This window comes from Prosopis cineraria, unplaced genomic scaffold (genome assembly GCF_029017545.1).
Source record: "Prosopis cineraria cultivar Desert tree isolate PC_DT_omini unplaced genomic scaffold, ASM2901754v1 PC13, whole genome shotgun sequence".
Classification (NCBI taxonomy): Eukaryota; Viridiplantae; Streptophyta; class Magnoliopsida; order Fabales; family Fabaceae; genus Prosopis; species Prosopis cineraria.
This window is the reverse complement of record NW_026555344.1, coordinates 37623705-37643297: the sequence shown is the minus strand read 5'-3', so window position 1 is coordinate 37643297 and position 19593 is coordinate 37623705. Positions and strand designations below refer to the sequence as shown.

The 19593-nt window shown below is 32.6% G+C and overlaps 3 protein-coding genes and 1 non-coding gene across 5 annotated transcripts in view; 1 reads left to right on the top strand and 3 right to left on the bottom strand.

The window, feature by feature from the left end:
- Positions 1-15: 15 nt before the first annotated feature.
- TRNAG-GCC (transfer RNA glycine (anticodon GCC)) lies at positions 16-86 on the bottom strand. Its single transcript has one exon. It is a non-coding gene; the product is annotated as a tRNA-Gly (tRNA).
- Positions 87-9960: 9874 nt separating this feature from the next.
- LOC129290794 (ferritin-3, chloroplastic-like) overlaps positions 9961-19593 on the top strand; it is a 38080-nt gene continuing 28447 nt past the window's right edge. The window contains exons 1-8 of one of the 2 annotated variants that reach the window (XR_008588565.1): positions 9961-10396; positions 10671-10754; positions 10842-10902; positions 11026-11113; positions 11208-11269; positions 11742-11807; positions 12187-12250; positions 12525-12673. Coding sequence is in view for 1 of the 2 variants with exons in the window: in XM_054927799.1 (XP_054783774.1) it covers positions 10068-10396; positions 10671-10754; positions 10842-10902; positions 11026-11113; positions 11208-11269; positions 11742-11807; positions 12187-12250; positions 12525-12577 (807 nt within the window). In the remaining variant the exon portion in view is untranslated. Of the gene's footprint in view, positions 10397-10670; positions 10755-10841; positions 10903-11025; positions 11114-11207; positions 11270-11741; positions 11808-12186; positions 12251-12524; positions 12806-19593 lie in introns of those variants that run through there. The other variant, XM_054927799.1, reaches the window with a different exon arrangement.
- LOC129290801 (uncharacterized) lies at positions 13131-14580 on the bottom strand. The gene is made up of 3 exons (XM_054927806.1): positions 14112-14580; positions 13855-14017; positions 13131-13608 (listed from the first exon to the last, which is right to left on the bottom strand). Exons 1-3 carry the CDS (start codon positions 14262-14264, stop codon positions 13436-13438), a joined length of 489 nt encoding a protein of 162 aa, XP_054783781.1. The 5' UTR covers positions 14265-14580; the 3' UTR covers positions 13131-13435.
- On the bottom strand, positions 15335-18269 carry LOC129290795 (40S ribosomal protein S4-3-like). Its single transcript, XM_054927800.1, has 5 exons — positions 18118-18269; positions 17120-17197; positions 16850-17030; positions 16443-16540; positions 15335-16047 (listed from the first exon to the last, which is right to left on the bottom strand). The coding sequence occupies exons 1-5, from the start codon at positions 18118-18120 to the stop codon at positions 15613-15615; spliced, it is 795 nt and encodes a 264-aa protein (XP_054783775.1). The 5' UTR covers positions 18121-18269; the 3' UTR covers positions 15335-15612.

Sequence of the window (19593 nt, the reverse complement as noted above, 5' to 3'; positions counted from 1 at the left end):
AGTGGACAATTCAAATGCACCAGCCGGGAATCGAACCCGGGTCTGTACCGTGGCAGGGTACTATTCTACCACTAGACCACTGGTGCTTTGGTTGCTGAATTGGCTGCAACGCTAGAGTCTATAAATTAAAATTTTCCATTTATTTTTTTAAAATTATAAGTTTTTGTTTAAAATGACTCCCCTGAATTTTTAGCATAATTTTATTCTAAAATTATTTGCAATTGGATTAACAATTAAATAGAAAATTACCAATTTACAAATACAAAAAAAAAACATTATTACAAAGTACACTCATATAGGCATATTAGCTAGAAAGTTCAGGCGAAATGTTCAAACACTTAAATAATAAATAATTTAATTTATTTAATTACTATTTTCCTTAAAATTAATTGGACCCTCATTGAGCCCAAAACAAATGACAAAGAGAAGAAGTCGAATTTAACAAACACAATCCGACCTTCAGCAGATTAATGAAACATTGCGTTTCAAGGGAGCAGCGACCAAGTCCACACCGCTTGCTTGAGAAATGTGAAGCACCACCCCCTCATGCAAAGCACCTAGTTCCCTAAGTTGGCATGCTTAATCTTGGCAGCAAAATTCGAATTCAAACAAAGGACAACTATATGATCAAATAAAAGGAGAAGGCTCACAAAGGCAAGGGCATCATCACTGGATCAATTAAAGTCGATAAACCCCTAGACAATCAAAACCTCATTTTGCACAACCCTTTTCCAATCTAGGCCAACTAGATTCTTCATGTTACTTCCTAACTTCTGTCTCCAGAACCTTAAGGTCTCCCATACTTTAATTTCCTTTCCTAGTAATGCAAAGTTACTTTCCTACGAGCATCTTTGCATTTTAGACTCATTTTAACTTAGACATTTTAAGATAATTGTGGCAAAAGACCTTGAGAATTCACAATCATTGTGTGACATCTTGGTTTTTGTTTAATAAATAAATTGTGGAAATTAAGATTTTATTGAGGATTTAAAACTAAGATTGATATTATTTTGCAGTTCAATTGAGGAATTAATTTGTATTTGACATTAATAACATATTTAGGCGTTTAATCATGGATTAAATTGGGCTTAGAATCATATAAAAGTGATAATTATAGTTAAAAAATAGGTATTAGGCTGGATTAAGCCCAACATTGTTGGCTTACATTAACATTGGCCATTTTGCCTTTGATCATGCACAAATGAGCACCATGCAGGGCTCGACTACTTATGAACAAAGATAGAGGCAAAGGATTGTTTTAATGAGGTGTCTCCAAGCTCAAATGGAATTAACATAGTCACAATTATACTTGGACAAGCATTTTTTATGTCAATCCCTCGTTCATGTTTTAGATCATAACGCTTGAAGGAGAGGAAAAGACAAAGAGGGCTTCATTTTGGCTTTTTTAGGGTTTGATTTTTTGGTGCCTTGGTTAATATTTTCATAGGAATGAATCCAGCTAAAGAAGCACTAAAAGTCTGGATTTAGTATATGAGACATTGGTTCTTTTGTTTTGCCTCTTGACTTAGTAACGTATACTTATCAACTTAGGGCAATGTTTGTTACATTTGAGCATATAGACTCTAACTTATGATAAACTTTACATATGTTGGCCATGAGAAATATGTCTATCTCTCATATGTTTTTGTTTAATAAATAAATTGTGGAAATTAAGATTTTATTGAGGATTTAAAACTACGATTGATATTATTTTGCAGTTCAATTGAGGAATTAATTTGTATTTGACATTAATAACATATTTAGGCGTTTAATCATGGATTAAATTGGGCTTAGAATCATATAAAAGTGATAATTATAGTTAAAAAATAGGTATTGGGCTGGATTAAGCCCAACATTGTTGGCTTACATTAACATTGGCCATTTTGCCTTTGATCATGCACAAATGAGCACCATGCAGGGCTCGACTACTTATGAACAAAGATAGAGGCAAAGGATTGTTTTAATGAGGTGTCTCCAAGCTCAAATGGAATTAACATAGTCACAATTATACTTGGACAAGCATTTTTTATGTCAATCCCTCGTTCATGTTTTAGATCATAACGCTTGAAGGAGAGGAAAAGACAAAGAGGGCTTCATTTTGGCTTTTTTAGGGTTTGATTTTTTGGTGCCTTGGTTAATATTTTCATAGGAATGAATCCAGCTAAAGAAGCACTAAAAGTCTGGATTTAGTATATGAGACATTGGTTCTTTTGTTTTGCCTCTTGACTTAGTAACGTATACTTATCAACTTAGGGCAATGTTTGTTACATTTGAGCATATAGACTCTAACTTATGATAAACTTTACATATGTTGGCCATGAGAAATATGTCTATCTCTCATGGTCAAACTTGATTGCCTAATATATTTTGATTAAGATTTGAAATTGAAATATTCTTACATAATTGTGTGGGTGGCTATAGCCTAACTATGGCTTTACTATATTTATATCCAGAATGTGCTTTGCTATAGGATGTTACAAGTAGATGTATTATGGTTAAGTATACACCATTAAGTGAACTCTAATTAGGTCATGATACCAATTTGAAAAAAGTGTTGATTTGACCTACAGTGGGTATTAATCCTTAAATCCATGATGGAAAGTATTGTTCATCCAACCAAAGTCTTATTTTTGGGTAGACACTTGAATTATCTTGCAGTTTATTTATAAGAGGCTAATATAGTGTTTTGGATTTAAGTTGCCCTTGGAACCGTGCTTCATTTTTGTTTATGATTTAAAAAAATGGATTAAGATTCAATTTTGTTTTTGTATTTATTTTTTAAGAGTGCTGTACATCCTATACTCTTAAGTGGGGCAATTTTACCTTTAAACTATTTTTGGAGGGGCAAAAACCTTTTTTCGTTAATCAACCATTAATTTTTTTTTTTCATTTTTGCTGACATAGCATGTGTGTGGAGCCCACATATAATGACATGTAAGACATGACATATTCTTTAGTATTAATTTACTTTTGAACTCTTTTGTTTAGGAGTACTAAATATCTTAAAGTCTTTTTCTCAAAACGTTAAACACTATGAAATTCTGTTAAAATAATTTTAATAAATATTATTAAAATATTAAGTATTTTAATATTTAATAATTTAAATATTACTATTTAATATATTGTACCACTCAATTTAATATTTTAATGTCTTTGATATTTTATAATTTTGTATTAAAAATGAAGTAAATGAACTTTTAAGTTAATGAAGAATTTTTTTTCTCTCATCTCTTTATTGCCAATAATTGGATTGCCTGTAAAGAGTCGGTGTAGATCCAAACATTATTCCAATTCCTTTCTCTGCAAAAAATCAGCACATCAAGCTCCACAGCAACAACATTTGTTTCACCAAGATTTTGCTTGAATCCCAGCAACCATTCTCGTCGTTGATTCCTTATCACGCCACCACAAGCCGCTTGTCCTTCTGGAGTTACTAAACCATCCACGTCGAATCTCAGTTCACCTTCAGCACGTGGTTCCCACTGCACATCCTCTCATAGCTTTGTTTGTAGAATAATCTTTCGGAATCCCTTGAGCGCTCCCTCTTCCCTAAGTTGGTGTAGGGTTGTTTGAATCACCCTCTGTGTACGAAGCCGATTATTTTCGAACACGCCTCGACACCTATTCTTCCAAAGGTTCCAGCAAGCCAAGCTAAAAAATTTTCCTCCATGTGAAGTTCGTTCTTTCCTATTTCCCACTTAGGTTCCAGCGCAGCCATCCCCGTCAAGGCAAATGGAAAAAAAAAAAAAAAATTGACAAAAAAGTGGGTTAATAAAACTAGACCACAACTCATAAGCTACAGGGCAATCTCTTAATAACTGTATGAGTGTTTCCTCACAAGTGCACTCAAAAGGACGTGAGGCGCTCTCACTGAGATTTCTGCTCGTTCTAAGGATATTGGTCGGAAGCCCATCGTTCTTGATTTCCATATTGACATTCTTGTTGTTAGATTTATTTCTATTTCTCTGACATTCTTGACGTCATTCATTGCGTTAATTGGGATAATGACCTAAAAATGATAAGAAATAGTGAAATACCGAAGGAGTCAGCTTATTAGAAGAAAGATGACTGCTTAGATAGCTTGTTATGTGGCCAGCAAGCAACCAGAGATAATTTTGAGTTAATAAAAAAAATTTTAAACAAAACATGCCATGTAGAGAAGTACTGAGTAGACTACTATTTTTTCCTTGATTTACTTATATAATTTTTTTATCTTCAATTTCCGTACATAATTTGATTCCTTAATTTTCTTTTCATTTACCTATAAATGTTCTCCTATTAAATATAATCCTGTTGGAAGCACTAGTAAATACTAAATATACTTAATTTATATCAAATTGCAAGCTGGTAAAGTGAGAATTATTTGACAACATTGTATGAAAGGTAAAAATATATGGAGAATTTTTTTTTAATTACATTAATATAATTAAACCTAAGCATGAAAGTAAAAAGAGAGAGTGTACATATATTAGGATTATATTTTTTTTTGGGATTTAATAAATTATCTGAATTTGACTACTTGAGATTCTATAAATTTTATAAATTTTTTTTAAAGAAAGAAATAGAAAATTTTATATTTTATTAAAAATAAAAAATACTAGAAAAATGTCATAAAAATTTATGAACATCAATTTTAGAAGATTTAAATGCTTCTTTTTGTGTGTTTTTGGTGGCCATATGGCTTCGTGCATGCCACGTAAGATGGAAGGATGAGAAATTGAGAAGTTTGATCCGTGTGTTACTGGAAAAGAATGAGATGAGCTGTATTTAAAACCTCAATACAAAAAAAAAAATTATCTCATGATAAATATTAAAAAATTTATTAATATATATTATAAATATAAAAATCATTATATTTTTTAACAATTTCATGAATTATAATTTTTAATCGCATGACTTATATTACTCATTTCTCTTGTAAATATGGTTCAGCATTCCTTTTAATTATATTATTTTTATCTTTATTTTTATACTTTATTTTTTTAATAAGTAGACGGGACTTTTTTTTCTTTTTTTTGACCAAGAGAAATTGAAAACTTTGTGGAGCGTGATCCTTCCTTGAATGTTCCAGAAACTATAGTCATTTGCAGGCCAAAAGAAACTCTAGTCATTTGACTCTTCTCGTGAAGACGTGAACTGTAAGTTGCGCGACAATTCTCAAAATTAATCTGTGTCTGTGCTAGGATTGTGAGTTTTTAAACTCATATCATGCTACTCGTTTAAGAAATAAAATATTATTTTTGAAAAAATACAGGTGATGAGATAATGGAATATACTTTTGGCAAAAAAGAAAGAAAGAAAGAAAGAAAGATAGTGGGAATATATGTCAATATATTACAATAATTTAATTAGAAAACAGGGACATTGTAATTGTACGGCTAGTCCAGGCATTTTTTTATTACCATTTTCTTGGGCCAATTTTTAAGAATTTAGCTTCATCACATGCGCTTTTTCTCTTTATAATCATACAAATATTCCAACTTCATTTTATTTTTTGAATTATTTAAATATTTAAAAGTAAAATAATAGTTATTAGTACTTTTTTTTTGGAAAGTGTGCATCAATTTAGGCTGTTCTGCATTTTGCACTGTATCTAGTATGGATTCAGCCACCCTGCTAATACTTTATTTATTTTTCTTTTTGCTAAGGATACCTCTATTAAAAAAAATGCAAGAGTCACCCTACTTATAATTTATGAAAGATTAAGGATATCTTTACCTCAATTTTACCCTAAATGTCATTGAGTATCTTAAACTCAATTATGAATTAATTATGTTTCTCAACTTTAAATATTTTTTTATCACTCTATCATTTTCTCACAATTAGTAGGCCCTATATTACAACTTTAATTTTTTTATTATAAAATATTTGAGTTGAGGGTATTCACTAATTTTTTAAATAAAAATTTAGGGATAAAAATGAATCTTAACTCAATAAAAAATGTTAAAAAATAGTGAAATCCACAAATAACTAATATACATGAAGTATTTTTAATGTCAAGGGAATGAAGAAAGAAATATTTCATGTTGAAGAATAAAATTAATTTATAATTAAATTTATGGTGTCTAGTAACTTTTCAAGTAAAATTGAGAAGTAAAAATGACCTTCAATCCATTTATATATAACGTAACTTTTTACAAAAAATATATTATATATCAGTAAATAGCATTGTTGATAATATTATGTTTGCAAAATTATTTGGTTATATCATATTTTTATATGAAATATGAATAATTTAATTTGCAAAAAAATATTTATTCATTATGATTTTTCATTAATATTTTTTTCTAGGGCATCCTTATAGCTAGAAGATGAGACAAATTTGTTGAGAAATCAAAATAATATTCAAAGGATTATCATCTCTCAAATGATACATTTCAATTTTCATAGTCCATACACTTTTTGAAGAATCAAACTTCAAAATAATATTTAAAGGATTCACATCGTTTCCATCCTCATGGCACCCACTTAGTAATTTCATTTTTTTTTCAATAGAAATTGAGCACAAATATTATGAAAGATAGGGGAAATGATCTATTTAAATTAATTAACAAATATTATTAACTTAAATTAAATTAAAATCTCCCGTGACTTTAATTTTTTTTTAAAAAAAAAGGGAAAGAAGAATCTTAAATTAGATATTGATTGATACTGAAAAAAGATGATAGCGTGAGGCGGGCACAAGCCAGAAAGGATAGAGACAAAAGCGAGGGGCCCCACCCCGTGGCTCCAAAGCTAGGCTGTCATCCGTATTTGGCTTTTCTTCCTGGGCCCCACCTCCACGCGCCTTCTCTCCCCCTACACTCACAGATTGGCTTCTTGCGGTTCTCATCACCTCCCCTACCTTCCCCACACAAATATCTCCCCACTCTCACTCCACATTTTCCGAAGGATTACCAAATGAAAAAAATTTGGAAGGAAAATAAAATATTACTAAAATTTATTATAAAAACTATAAAAATTAAAATTAGATTGGAAGACCAAGATAAATATAATTGATTATTATGATTTTAATATAAAACTTGTTACCAATATCTTAACATTAACGTTGAGTATTGAATAAGTACAAAAAAATTTTAAAATAAAGCTGTGTAGATTTCAATTCTACACAAATAAAAACAAAAATAGAGTATTCAATTTAATTAAATTAATATATTTTAAAAATAAAAATTTATTTTTAATTAATTATTTGAATATAATTTTAAAGTCATTACTTTTAAAAATCAAGTCAATATAATATAAAAATAATTATTTTTTAAAAATTATTACATTTTATAACTCTTCTTGTATATTTAAACTTGTGAATCCTCGAGGCACAATAAATTTTTCACTTGCTTTGATTTTTAGTATTATTTATTTATTTATTACATTAATGTAATTGTCAAATTCAATTTGAGATATGGTTAGAGAATAAATAGGAGATTTGATAAGGGATAATTTTGTATTTTAAAATTTATATTTTGGTATTTGGTCCTTTTAAATAATTACTATTTTTAAAATCCTTTCTAATAAATATTATTTTCTCCAAATCCTCAACAATAATTTTCCCTTATCATATTTAATTATCCAGTCACTTTAATTTTAACCTATTTTAATTACTAGAATTAAAGAAAATCTTAAAATTTATTAGCTCTATTTAAACAAATTAAATGTTTTTAATTTTGTCTCTACTAAATATACATAATTTAATGACATACTTTCTCTCATCGATATTTAATAGAAGATAATAGAGAAAATTATAATAAAAATTTAATGGCTTAACTTATAAATAAGATCAAAAAAATTTTTTATGGTTAACAACTTATTTTAAAAAAATTGGTTTTAGACAAAGCACAATGATATGTCATTCATTGAAATCTCAAGCTTCATTTAGCATGATATGACTTTTATTATTGTTATTATATACCAAATTTGTAGTCTTGTTTATATTATAAGACATATTTAAAAAGCATTTTATCAATATTAATATCCTACAAAGAAAGCAATCAAAACAAAGAAACAACAGGCAAAACAAATTTAATAACATATATATACACATATACTTTGCTGTTATTAAACATATATACTTAAATAATATATTTTATTTTACCACGTTTATTTTTTACTTGGATGGGGAGAAAACTAGAGGGAAAATTTATTTTTTTTTTTGGAAAAGTTCTTTTCTTAATTTTTTCCTCTCTTATTTTCTTCCTACTTTTCCTTCCATTTAAATCAAGTCTTAATGGAGAGTAAAAAAAATTTAAAATACTAGATAGGATTAAAAAATTTCTTTTCTCTCCACCTTATAAGTAGGATAGGAGAGAACACTTAGAATAATTTTTGTTTCACTTCAATGAATTGTGATTTTAGATTTTATTGACAATTTTTGATAAAATTAAAAATATAATTTATTTTTAGTTATTTTATTTATATAAATATATATTCTCATAATATTCATAAATTATGTGTATAAAAACAACCTCATAATATTAATTTTATTATTAGAATATGTGACATCAAATATTATTTTTTATATTGCAAAAAGGAAGAGGTGTGAGTGAGAAGTTGCTCCCTCCTCTGTTTTTTCAATCTTTAAATTATAACACCATTATTTATTTGTATCATTAACAAAAAAATTTGACATTGATATTGACAAAATATTCTCAAATATTAATATATTAAATTAAACTTAATTTTTAAGATGAAAATAATTAATACAAAAAATTATCATTTTAAAATAATGTTAAGATTAAAAGATTGAGAGATATTTTTTAAAATTAAGAAACAAAACTAAAACTTAATATAAAATGAGGGAACTCCACATGTACCTTATTTTTCTCTTAGGTTCTTTTTTAATTTTTAGGAAAGCATAATTTTTCCTTTCTATAATTTTATCATTTTTTATTATTGGTCTTTATATTTTTTTCAATGTTTCAAATCTTGATACTCCCTCCGTTCAAAAATATAAAGCATTTTTTGAAGAGTTGAATATTAAAAAATGTAAAACATTTTTAGTTTTTCGAGGTGTAATCAATATCTTTTTTCAAAAGTACCCCTATCAGTAATGACTTTATATTTATTATAGGGTGTTTAATAAGGGTAAATATAAAAAGATATAATTAGTTAGAAAGTAGATAACTCCTTTATTAAGAGTGAAATTTGGTTAAAAATACCTTATATTTTTAAACGTAGGAAATAGCTTTTTTTCCACTTGTAAAGTTAGTCCCTCTATTTTAAAATATGCTTAGAGAGAAGATGATATGGCACAAATAATATTAAATTAAAATATTTGATGCATAAGGTAAAAAGGTTGATCTATAATGACTGAAAATCACTTTTTAATGCTAACAAGTGCTGTTGTCAAAAGTCCTGAATAATTTTTATTGGAAAGCAATCATCTCTTTTTTTTTTAGTGTCAATTCAAATTTTCAACTCATTGTGTTTTAAACATGTTAACATCTCCATTAACATTGTTAATTACATATTAAATAATTTGATACTATTATTAGTACCACATCATTAACGCTTTGGAAATATTTAAAAATAGAGAGATTAAAGTCCTAGAGGAATAAAATTAGAAAAAACTGAAATATTAAATATATATATATATATATATAAAAGAACCCATAACAAAATGCAATAAAGCCCCGTGGAGGGAAACGATGCTTGTCTGTTTCCTTTCATTTTTCCAGTGTTGTTCAATCTCAGAGCGAGTATCTCGGCTTAACGTACTCGCGCAAGTGCCTGAGAGTGAAAATGAACTTTCTTGAAATATGAAAGAGGAAACGATTGCTTTGTAGACCGAATATTCCACTTTCACACAGGATTAGGCCACGAGCTCGCCACACGCCCGTACCCACTACGAAATCTCCACCCTCCACGTGGTTCTTCATCGGACGGTCCTCAAAGCAGAACTGTCCAGCTGGAACTACGGAAATGCCCCTCGCCCCTCCTACATATACCACCTCAGTCCCTCCTTCTTCGTCACCCGTCTTCTCTGAGCCGCCTTTGATTCCTCTGGCTTCTCTTCCTTTGTGGTATTCCAATTCTCATCCTCTTCCTAGTTCTCGTTCTTGAGGTCCATCGAAATGGCTCTCACATCTTCCAAATTCTCCTCCCTTTTTCTTTCCCCCGTTTCTGGGGATACTCTGAAAAACCCCATTTCTGCTTCTTCTCTGGGCTTCGCTCGCTCTGCGCCTTCTCCTTCTCTGTCTCTTGTTCCTAAGGGATCAGGAGCCAGAAAATTCAGGGTTTGTGCGGCTGTGTCTGAGAATTCCCCCGCACTCACCGGCGTCATATTTGAGCCCTTTCAGGAGGTAAAGAAAGACGCTCTCGCTGTTCCCATGTCGCCTCAAGTTTCCATGGCTCGTCAAAACTATGCTGATGAGTGTGAATCTGCTATTAACGAGCAGATTAAGTGCGTATTTCTCTAACTCTCATTTTTACTCGGTTTTATTGGTCGTTTCAGTTGTATTTCACATTCCTTTGAACAGTATTTCTAGATTTCGCTTCGAAGAACTGGCGTTTTGATATATTCTTAATAGCCTTCGCTCTCATTAGTGGATTTGATACTTAATATTGCATGAACCATATTAGATCTCCATATTATGTTTTCTTTTGTGAATTCTTCGTATTTATTTTGCTCTTCCTGACGGATTTTGTCTTTTATTTTTTCCCCATTCAAATTACAGCGTGGAATACAACGTTTCCTATGTGTACCACTCCTTGTTTGCGTACTTTGACAGGGACAACATAGCTCTCAAAGGCTTTGCAAGGTAATGAACGGAAATCCCATAAACCTCGCTCGTGTTAATTCCTTCATTTCTGAATTAGCCTGCTCATGTTTATTTTGCTGCGAACAGGTTCTTCAAGGAAGCAAGTGAAGAAGAAAGAGAACATGCTGAAAAGCTAATGAAATATCAGGTCCTCAAAAACTTCTCCCCTGTTTGCTTTGTCATCTACAAGAAATCTATTAATGTTCACTTGTATGTTTAGAATATTCGTGGATGTATTTACTCATATGAATCTTGTATGTTTATTGTTTAGAATATTCGTGGTGGACGAGTGGTACTTCACCCCATCATGTCTCCCCCCTCTGAATATGAGCACCCGGAAAAAGGAGATGCATTATATGGTAAGTCTGTGGTTTCCTGATTGTTTGTGTCCACTTGGTGGAACAATGATCTATTTTTGACCTTCCCTTCTGGTTTTCTTTTTGCTTGATCCAGCTATGGAGTTAGCTCTTTCTTTGGAGAAGTTGACAAACGAGAAACTTCTGCATGTGCACAGTGTAATGCCTTCTTAACTTCTTAAATTGATTTTTTTTTGTTGTGGAAAGAATCTTTATTTTCTTGTTGCTCGAACGGGCTAATTTTCTCATATATAATTGTTTAGAATAATTATGTTAAGAAAAAAGTAGTTTCTCTGTTATCTAAGACACATACAATACATCAATTTATATTTTTCATAGTAAAACTGAACGTCATACGAACGGATTTTTCAAGTATTTGAGAAATTCAAATCCCCATGCCCCTTGTTGCTAATCCTTTGTTAGATGGCATCCACCAACTACAGTGCATGGAGTTTTGAACTCCAGAACAATTTAACTGAGTTGTGAATTTTCAAATGTCTAGAAGATATTTTCTTCTACCAAACATCACCTAACTAAGAAGTATGAGGTTAATGAATACGATAGTTCTCTCTATGGCCTAACCAGTGCCTTAACATAATCTTCTTCCTTTGCTCTTGATGAATAATAACAGGTGGCCGATCGCAACAATGATCCTCAAATGGCTGACTTCATTGAGAGCGAGTTTTTATCTGAGCAGGTATAAACCCTTCTACTTCATGTCCACTTGAGCCCTTGGTAAGGTTGAATTTACTTAGATACAATTGCAAAGAGTGCAGACTTGAATCCCAGGCTAGAAGAAACCTTGGGCTTTTAAATGTCACATGCTAATTTTTGAAGTATGATTTTTTTCGGAAGTTAGTATTGTTATATTATACTCGTTTCCTAAAGTCTGAAAGCAGCACTAGGAAAAGAGAAATTTACTCAATAAAGCTAGCTGTAAAGATGACAATTATGTTAAGAAAAAGGTCTAGGAAAAGCAGTGAAAAAGAAATAGGCAGTGAAAGCTGAAAAGATATATGTTTTAAACATGAACAAAGTAATATAGACCTATCTAAATCTAAACCCTTGTGTTACAGGTTGAAGCAATTAAGAAGATAGCAGAGTATGTGGCGCAGCTGAGAATGGTTGGAAAGGGTCATGGTATGTATATAGTCCATCCAGCTCGCATTTTGTTTGTGGAAACTCAGCCTATCACATTAGTTGTAAACTCCCTTCCGAAATGGATGAGACTTGACTAAAGAAAATTCCAATTTTAACATGGTATAGCTTCTTGAATCATGCGTAGCAAACACTGATTGATGAGCTGATGTAAATTAAGCCTATACTAGAATTTCCCTATTGCTGTCCTAACAAGCGACAAAAAGCACCTAATTCCTGTTGGTTTCTGAGGAAATTACTGCTTTGTGACTCGCAGGTGTTTGGCACTTTGATCAGAGGCTTCATGAGGAATTTGAACATGCTGCATGATTGCCCGTATTCGTGTTCACAGTTGTTTCTCAGGATGTGGCTTGTTTAGACTTGTAGTCTGTAGAATAGTGTATGGATGGTCCTTTTAGGTAAAAACTAGATGAAAGAAAAGAGAAAGTTCTAGTTTGTTATTTCCGATAGGAAGTAGTACCATGTAATCTCATCTGTTGGCAGCTCTGGATTGGAATGTTGGAAATAAAAGACCTCGCATGTTGCTTGTTCAGTTTACCCTTTCAACTTTACCCGTTCATGTTGTTTAAGGCATTTTTCAAACTTCATTCTCTATACTACAGAAGAAAGGAGGAGCTGCTTAGTACTTTGTTAATTAATCTCTTTGGAAATCTTGAATGTTATAAAACACTTAATATGCTAATTAAAAATGGGCCACCCCATGTATGAATTTGTATGTTCAAGGAAAACTTTCTATGACGAAACTAACCTTGTCAAGTTTTCAATCCTACATGCACTTGTCAACCTAAAACCTGTTTGTGTGTACCAAAAAGCAAAGGCGACAAATTTCTGAAATATAGGGAAATGAAGATTGCAAAGCGAGTGAAGGTGCCTGGTGGAAGTGGCACAGTAAGTAATTTATGCCAGACTTAACATTCGGAAAAACACAAATATAGGTTTCACGATCCTGATATTTCACTATCTGTTCCTAAAGTTACCCATTGCAACAAAACTGATGACGTTACCAACTCGAAAATTGCCAATTCCATTTTTTTTCTTTCCCTTTTCCACTATTTCCATATTCCTTCCTGCCAAACACGCTCTGAACCACCGCCATATTCTACAGAGAACCAACACTTGATTCACGCAGAGAATCTGGGATGGCTTGTTTACTATGAGCCAAACAATTCAAGTTGGCGTAAAACATAGGAGCCAATATGAAGGAGACCTATCATTCTTCCTTGTGATGTGGGCGTACTGAGGAGAAGAAGATTGAATCATTCTCCACATCACTTTTATATCTTCATATTCCCCACAAGATTCCATGTCCTTGTAAAGATCAAGAAGCTCATTCCTGAACCCTGCAGTCGACTCAACAGCATAACAAACAGAAGATCAGTGTCAGTACTACAGCAACCAATTCAACTCATTTGCTTCCTATAAATCAATAATGAATAAGCATGCATCAAACACGAATATCATGAGCAAAAGGACAAAAAAAGAATACTGCTATAAATAAACTCTCTGTGTTGGACCTATATTAAGATGATCTAGCCCTGTGTTGAACACTTCAAACAAAGTTTCAAGGCAAGCAGTCAGTTAATTACCCTTGGGTTTGAATCCGAAGTGTGAAGTGACTTTGAGAAGCATACTTTTTGTTGAGCAGACAGACAAGCGCCTGAAGTACTTCCATCCCTTTAACTTGGCCATCTTCAGCTCAGATAGCTCTTCTCTTAGTCGCAGCCCCATTTTATATTTCCATCTTGCTATCTGAAAATTATTTTAAATGGCCCTGCAAGCAACATCAAGACATGTCCGGCCATAGCAGAAAGCAACAAAGAAGAAGACAGTCTGTATGGTTTACCCATTTATGTAATGACAGGAAAATTGGCTCCTCCCCAAAAGATTCTGCACAAAAATATCGACATAATTTTCTTTTAAATCCTAACCCAAATACCCAGTTGACCCATGTACACTGAACTATGAAAAACAAAAAGGTTAGGCGTGAACACGCCATATTTTATCTTATCATCTATGCTGCTTAATCTACTGAAATGTGGAACCTAAAGAGTGAAATTCTGAACTGCCAAGCTAGGGTAATACTTAGAAACAGATTTGGTAAGGAGAAGCACTCCAAGGTCAAACCAACTCGTTAGGTAGTGGTAGGATTTTAATGAGTTGAGGAGAGAATAACAGAATTACAGTGGAATAAAAAGTGAGTAGGGGAATTCATTTGGATTTTGCTTTTCCCACTTATCCCACTCACCAAATATTCTAAACTTCATTATACTTCAATAGAGTGGAGATGGGGCCCTGGTCAAGCGGTTGGTTGGTTTTTCTTTTAGTGCCTTTGTGTTTGTATCTTACTCTCTCCAGTCTCGTGCAGAGTAATAATTAGGGCTTATTAGAATGGCATCCAAGGAACCATATAACTATATAAATAGTATTCACAAACGTGAAATTAAAGCCCAAGATGCTTGTTTAGTGCTCTTTGATAGGACTAGAGAAGTGATTATAACTTTATAATAGCATACTAGTTTGGTCAATGCAATTTTAAAAATTATGGAGTGAACTATTGCTGGGGATGCTCTCAACTGCCTTGACATTTAACCAACCATTGGCTCCACACAGGCCTCGCTTGGCACATGCATTGCTCCAAAACTGCTGAAAATTCAGTTGTCTCCTGCTAAGTCCGCTAATGCATGAATTTATCTTAAAAGAGTTAATCATGTTAATATTAAAATCAAAAGTTCTGAACATGCTATATGGTTTCATTTTAAAGAGTCACAAGGATTTTGACGCCCAAAAGTTTGACCCTACAAAATATCAATCCCACGAGAGCATGTCAAACAGCTTTCTTAGGCTAATGCGCAACAAAATGCATAGTAATAGTAATAATCATGAAAATCAAGTTTCTTGGGGATTTGCTCAAATTAAATAAATAACATCTTTGGTTTAATTTCAGTATCTTGGACCAAAAATTATATTTTTTTCAACAGGACACAACTGAAGTTAATCACGGCTAATTTGAAAGGGAGAGCCCAGAATTCGAGAGCAAATATGCGTATTCCAAACCGCACACGTTACTCCACAATAAGCAAAGCTATCAAATAAATCATTCGGATAAAAATCTAGGCTTCTCGCCATGACAAAAAAGTTCACATACGCATCCGTACAACCAGGGCCTTGTAATGCAATCTAAAACACAGCTTAAATCAAGAACATGTCACTCATAAGGTCACATAAAAGCTGATTCAAAATTGTTCTGTTGACTTTATAACATAAACTATTCTTAAACGCAGCAGCAGAGCTGTCCATAAAGACAATCTAACAGCTAAATTGTCCAGCAAGATGGTGTAATCAAATTATGCAGTTGCTTCATTTTGAGCAGCCAGCCTCTTTCTAGCCTCCTCAATGATAGATAACTTGATACCACGGCCTTTGGGAAGAGAAACCCAAGGTTTTGTACCTTTGCCAATTGTGAAGACATTTCCCATACGAGTAGCGAACTCATGACCAGTTGCATCCTGGACGTGGATGGTCTCAAAGCTTCCCTTATGCTTCTCCCTGTTCTTGATCACACCAACACGACCTCTGTTCCTTCCTCCAGTCACCATGACCACGTTACCCACATCAAACTTGATGAAGTCAGTGATCTTGTTAGTTTCCAAGTCCAGTTTGATGGTGTCATTTGCCCTGATCAACGGATCGGGATAGCGGATGGTGCGCCCGTCATAGGTGTTAAGATAGGGGATGCCCTTCTGCCCAAATTGTACAGATCTAACCTTGCAAAGCTTGAACTGCATTAAGCAAAATCCCAGATTATCAGATTGCTTCAGGGGGCAAAAATCTACAAAACTAAACTGGAAAGATCCACGTGAAACAAAAAATAAAGTTTAACAATTAAAGGGGGAAGAGACCCTGCTGGAGATTATGAGTAAAAGCAATCAGTTCCTGCTAGTAATACCCATTGATTTAAGAATGTTGACGAAGATATGTCCAGAACAAATGTACAAACAAGCCAGATAAGAAGTTCAAAATTTATCTACCACTAAATAGATGCCTTATTCGATAAAGCCCAAAGCATCAGTAATTTCAATTAGTGGCTATAACACAAATGAATCATCCATGAAGCAAAACAAAGGCACAATTTCTTATTATTTACTTGACAATACAGGGAATTATCAAAACAAACCTTTGCTTCTTCATCCCTAATAGATTGGAGACGGAAACGGCCTTTTGTATCATAAAGAAGACGGAAGTTTTCATTGGTCTTTGGAATGGAGACAACATCTGGTAACAGTAAAAAGTTAAGTATAATTGAATCACTGTTAAAAATGAAATAATTTCAAAGCCATTAATTCATTAAAACCAGTGCAACACACAGAAGCAATGATAAGAACATGAAGTACAGACTACAGAGACAAGTGCAATATATTCAATAGAGAAATGAGAAATTTATAAAATGTTACTAGAAAAAAAATACTACAGCAGCAACTGAAAGAATTGTAAAAAGGTCAACATTATCAAACACTCACTAATACAATTTCAACATGAAAATATAAAAATGCTGCGTTGGCTGACAAGTTTGAAGGCACATACCCATGAAACCAACTGGATATGTCTTGTCTGTCCTAACCTTGCCATCAACCAGAACATGGCGCTGCATTAAGATGGCAATAACTTCTCTATAGGTGAGAGCATACTTCAACCTATTGCGCAGGATAAGGATAAGCGGCAGGCATTCCCTTGACTTGTGGGGTCCCGAAGATGGCTTTGGTGCCTGCACGACCATGATGTCAATCAGGATGTCACAAATGAAAACATGTCAAACAGTATAGCTAAAACAAGAACTAGTGATCATGTGCTTACAAAGGCACCGCCTAGTTTGTCAAGCATCCAATGTTTTGGGGCATTGAGCCTCTTCAAGTGTTTCTTCAAACCTCTGGCCTGAAATAATCAACAAAATATACAAATTAGAACATGAGGGACAGATAATGATATCCCTCGCATCTGATACCAACTATATGGAATCAATGCAATTAATCGTAGTGAATAGAACAAGCAAATAAAGAAATAGATTTCAGAATTCATCAACAACATCAAGGGCAGGGACACGGGCGGGTTTTCAAGACAGAAATTAAGCAGGCGTTTTAAAAACTCTCTGGAAGAAAAAAAAATTAAATTTTCATGTCACAAAAGAAAACAGAAAAAATTATAGTGAACGCCAACCATTATCTTCAATATTTGCAGGTCTGAACGGTAGTATTCATGGTTTTGAGATTAACAATCATCCACGACCCACACATGGAACAGATATCTTTATGAAATTTTACATTGAACGTTGACAGATTGTACCGAGAATGTAAAGTAAGGAGAAAAGTATAAACACAAACATTCACCACAAAAAATGGCCAACCTAAAGAAAACACATACATTCTAATCATAATATAAAACGAGAAAAGGAAACGCCTTTCGACCAGATAAATCGCCTGCAGATAACGTAAATGGCGTACTTATCGCCGGGGGCAAAAAAAAAACAATAATTGGTTAAACATGAAAGCCAGGCTTCGTCATTATCCAATCCACAGCCAATTCCCTTCAAATAAACACCAGTATGCACTAGCAAATAGGATATCAAACCTAATTAAAAAACCTCAGCACAAGCAACACTATAAATGCAGGCAGTAAAAATCAATGCACTAGAAAAGATAGGAAAATGCACACAAATTGAAGAAAGCCGAAACAAATGCATAGTGCAATGAACATCATTCAGAAACAAGTAACAACGAAAGTGAAGGGAAAAATGAAAGTAGAAAAAAAGAAGATAAAGCAAACAGGTTGAAGACGAGAGATTAATAAGCACTAACCATTGTTGTGGTGTGCTGCTCTCAGAGATCAATGCTGAAAAAGCCTGAGCTGCGGCTCCCCTCCGTGCTTGGATTCGTAGGATGGCCAGAGTCTCAACCCTAATGCAGGGGATATCTTATTAAACCTACTCTTAAACGAATCGGGTACCGAAATCGGTAAGCTTCTGGGCCGAAACATGGGCTTCTTCGGATCCAGAAACTTTTAAGCACTAATAACGATATTATTATTTGATACTAAAAAAAACAATATTATTATTTGACCAAAAAAAGTAACGTTAATGAATATTGTTATTTATATTATATTTCTCGGAAAAAATTATTATTATATCATACTTATTTTTAAAAAATTACCCATAATGACTTTCAAATCATGTTAATTACATGACAAAATAGGTTGATAATATAATAAAACATATTTCCTCATAAAGACAATATCATGAGAGTTGACTATTTTTCTTAATTGTAATTTGACATGAAATTCACATTTCCATATTTTTATAGATTAAAGTGAATAATACCAATGGCAAAGGTAAAAGAAGGAATAATACCAATGTTAGTTGAATAGAATAAAAGGACTTTATATATTTAATAAAGTTGAAGATTTAAATACTGTAACAGGGCTTTCAATCTCACTGATAATGCTGCTGCCATTGGAATACACTGCAGGGATGAGCATGGCAGTCTTATTTGGGCTTCTATGAAAAAAGTAAATCTACCTCGACATTTATGACTAAAGCTCTAGCCTTGAAAAAGTTATAAAGCTAGCTATTGATTTGGAACATGATAAAGTAGTGTTTGAAAGTGATTGTTAGACTTTAGCGAATTGTTTGATGGATCACAAGCTTGAGTTATGTGAATGGCTTTGCAGAGGTTTGGTTTTTGATAGTTTGAACTTTATGACTTTCAATATTGGGTTTTCTATTTCTTTCACTTATCATAAAAGTAATAAGGCAGCTGATGCTCATAAGGATGTGTATTGGATAAGGTGGATGGAGACACCATTACTTCCTTTGTCTCATATTTAAAGTGGATGTTATGAAGGCTTCTCTTGCTTTAGACCTTCTTCAAATAATAGATTATGAGAGATTAAGAATTAGTTAAATTGTGATCGCTTGAGATTTAGTTGTTTTTTTTTTCAATTGTTCTAGTTTATGTTGTTCATTTCCACAGATGTTGTTGTTCCTTTGAGTTTGAATGAAGTTTTCATTATTGACCCCCAAAAAAAAAAAAATTGTACTCTTTGGAACCCCACCCACCATGGATTGGAACTCATTGTGTGTTGTAGATGGAGACAATACTCTCTCAGCTAGATGGTTAAATCAACAAAAAATTCCCACAGCTTACTTTGGCCCATGGAAGATTGACGTACTGGTAAGGATTACATACACCCGAGTATAGATTTGTAGGCAAATTGATTTTCATGCCATAAAAAAAAATATTTTTTACAATATTACACTTTCAATAATATTTATTTAG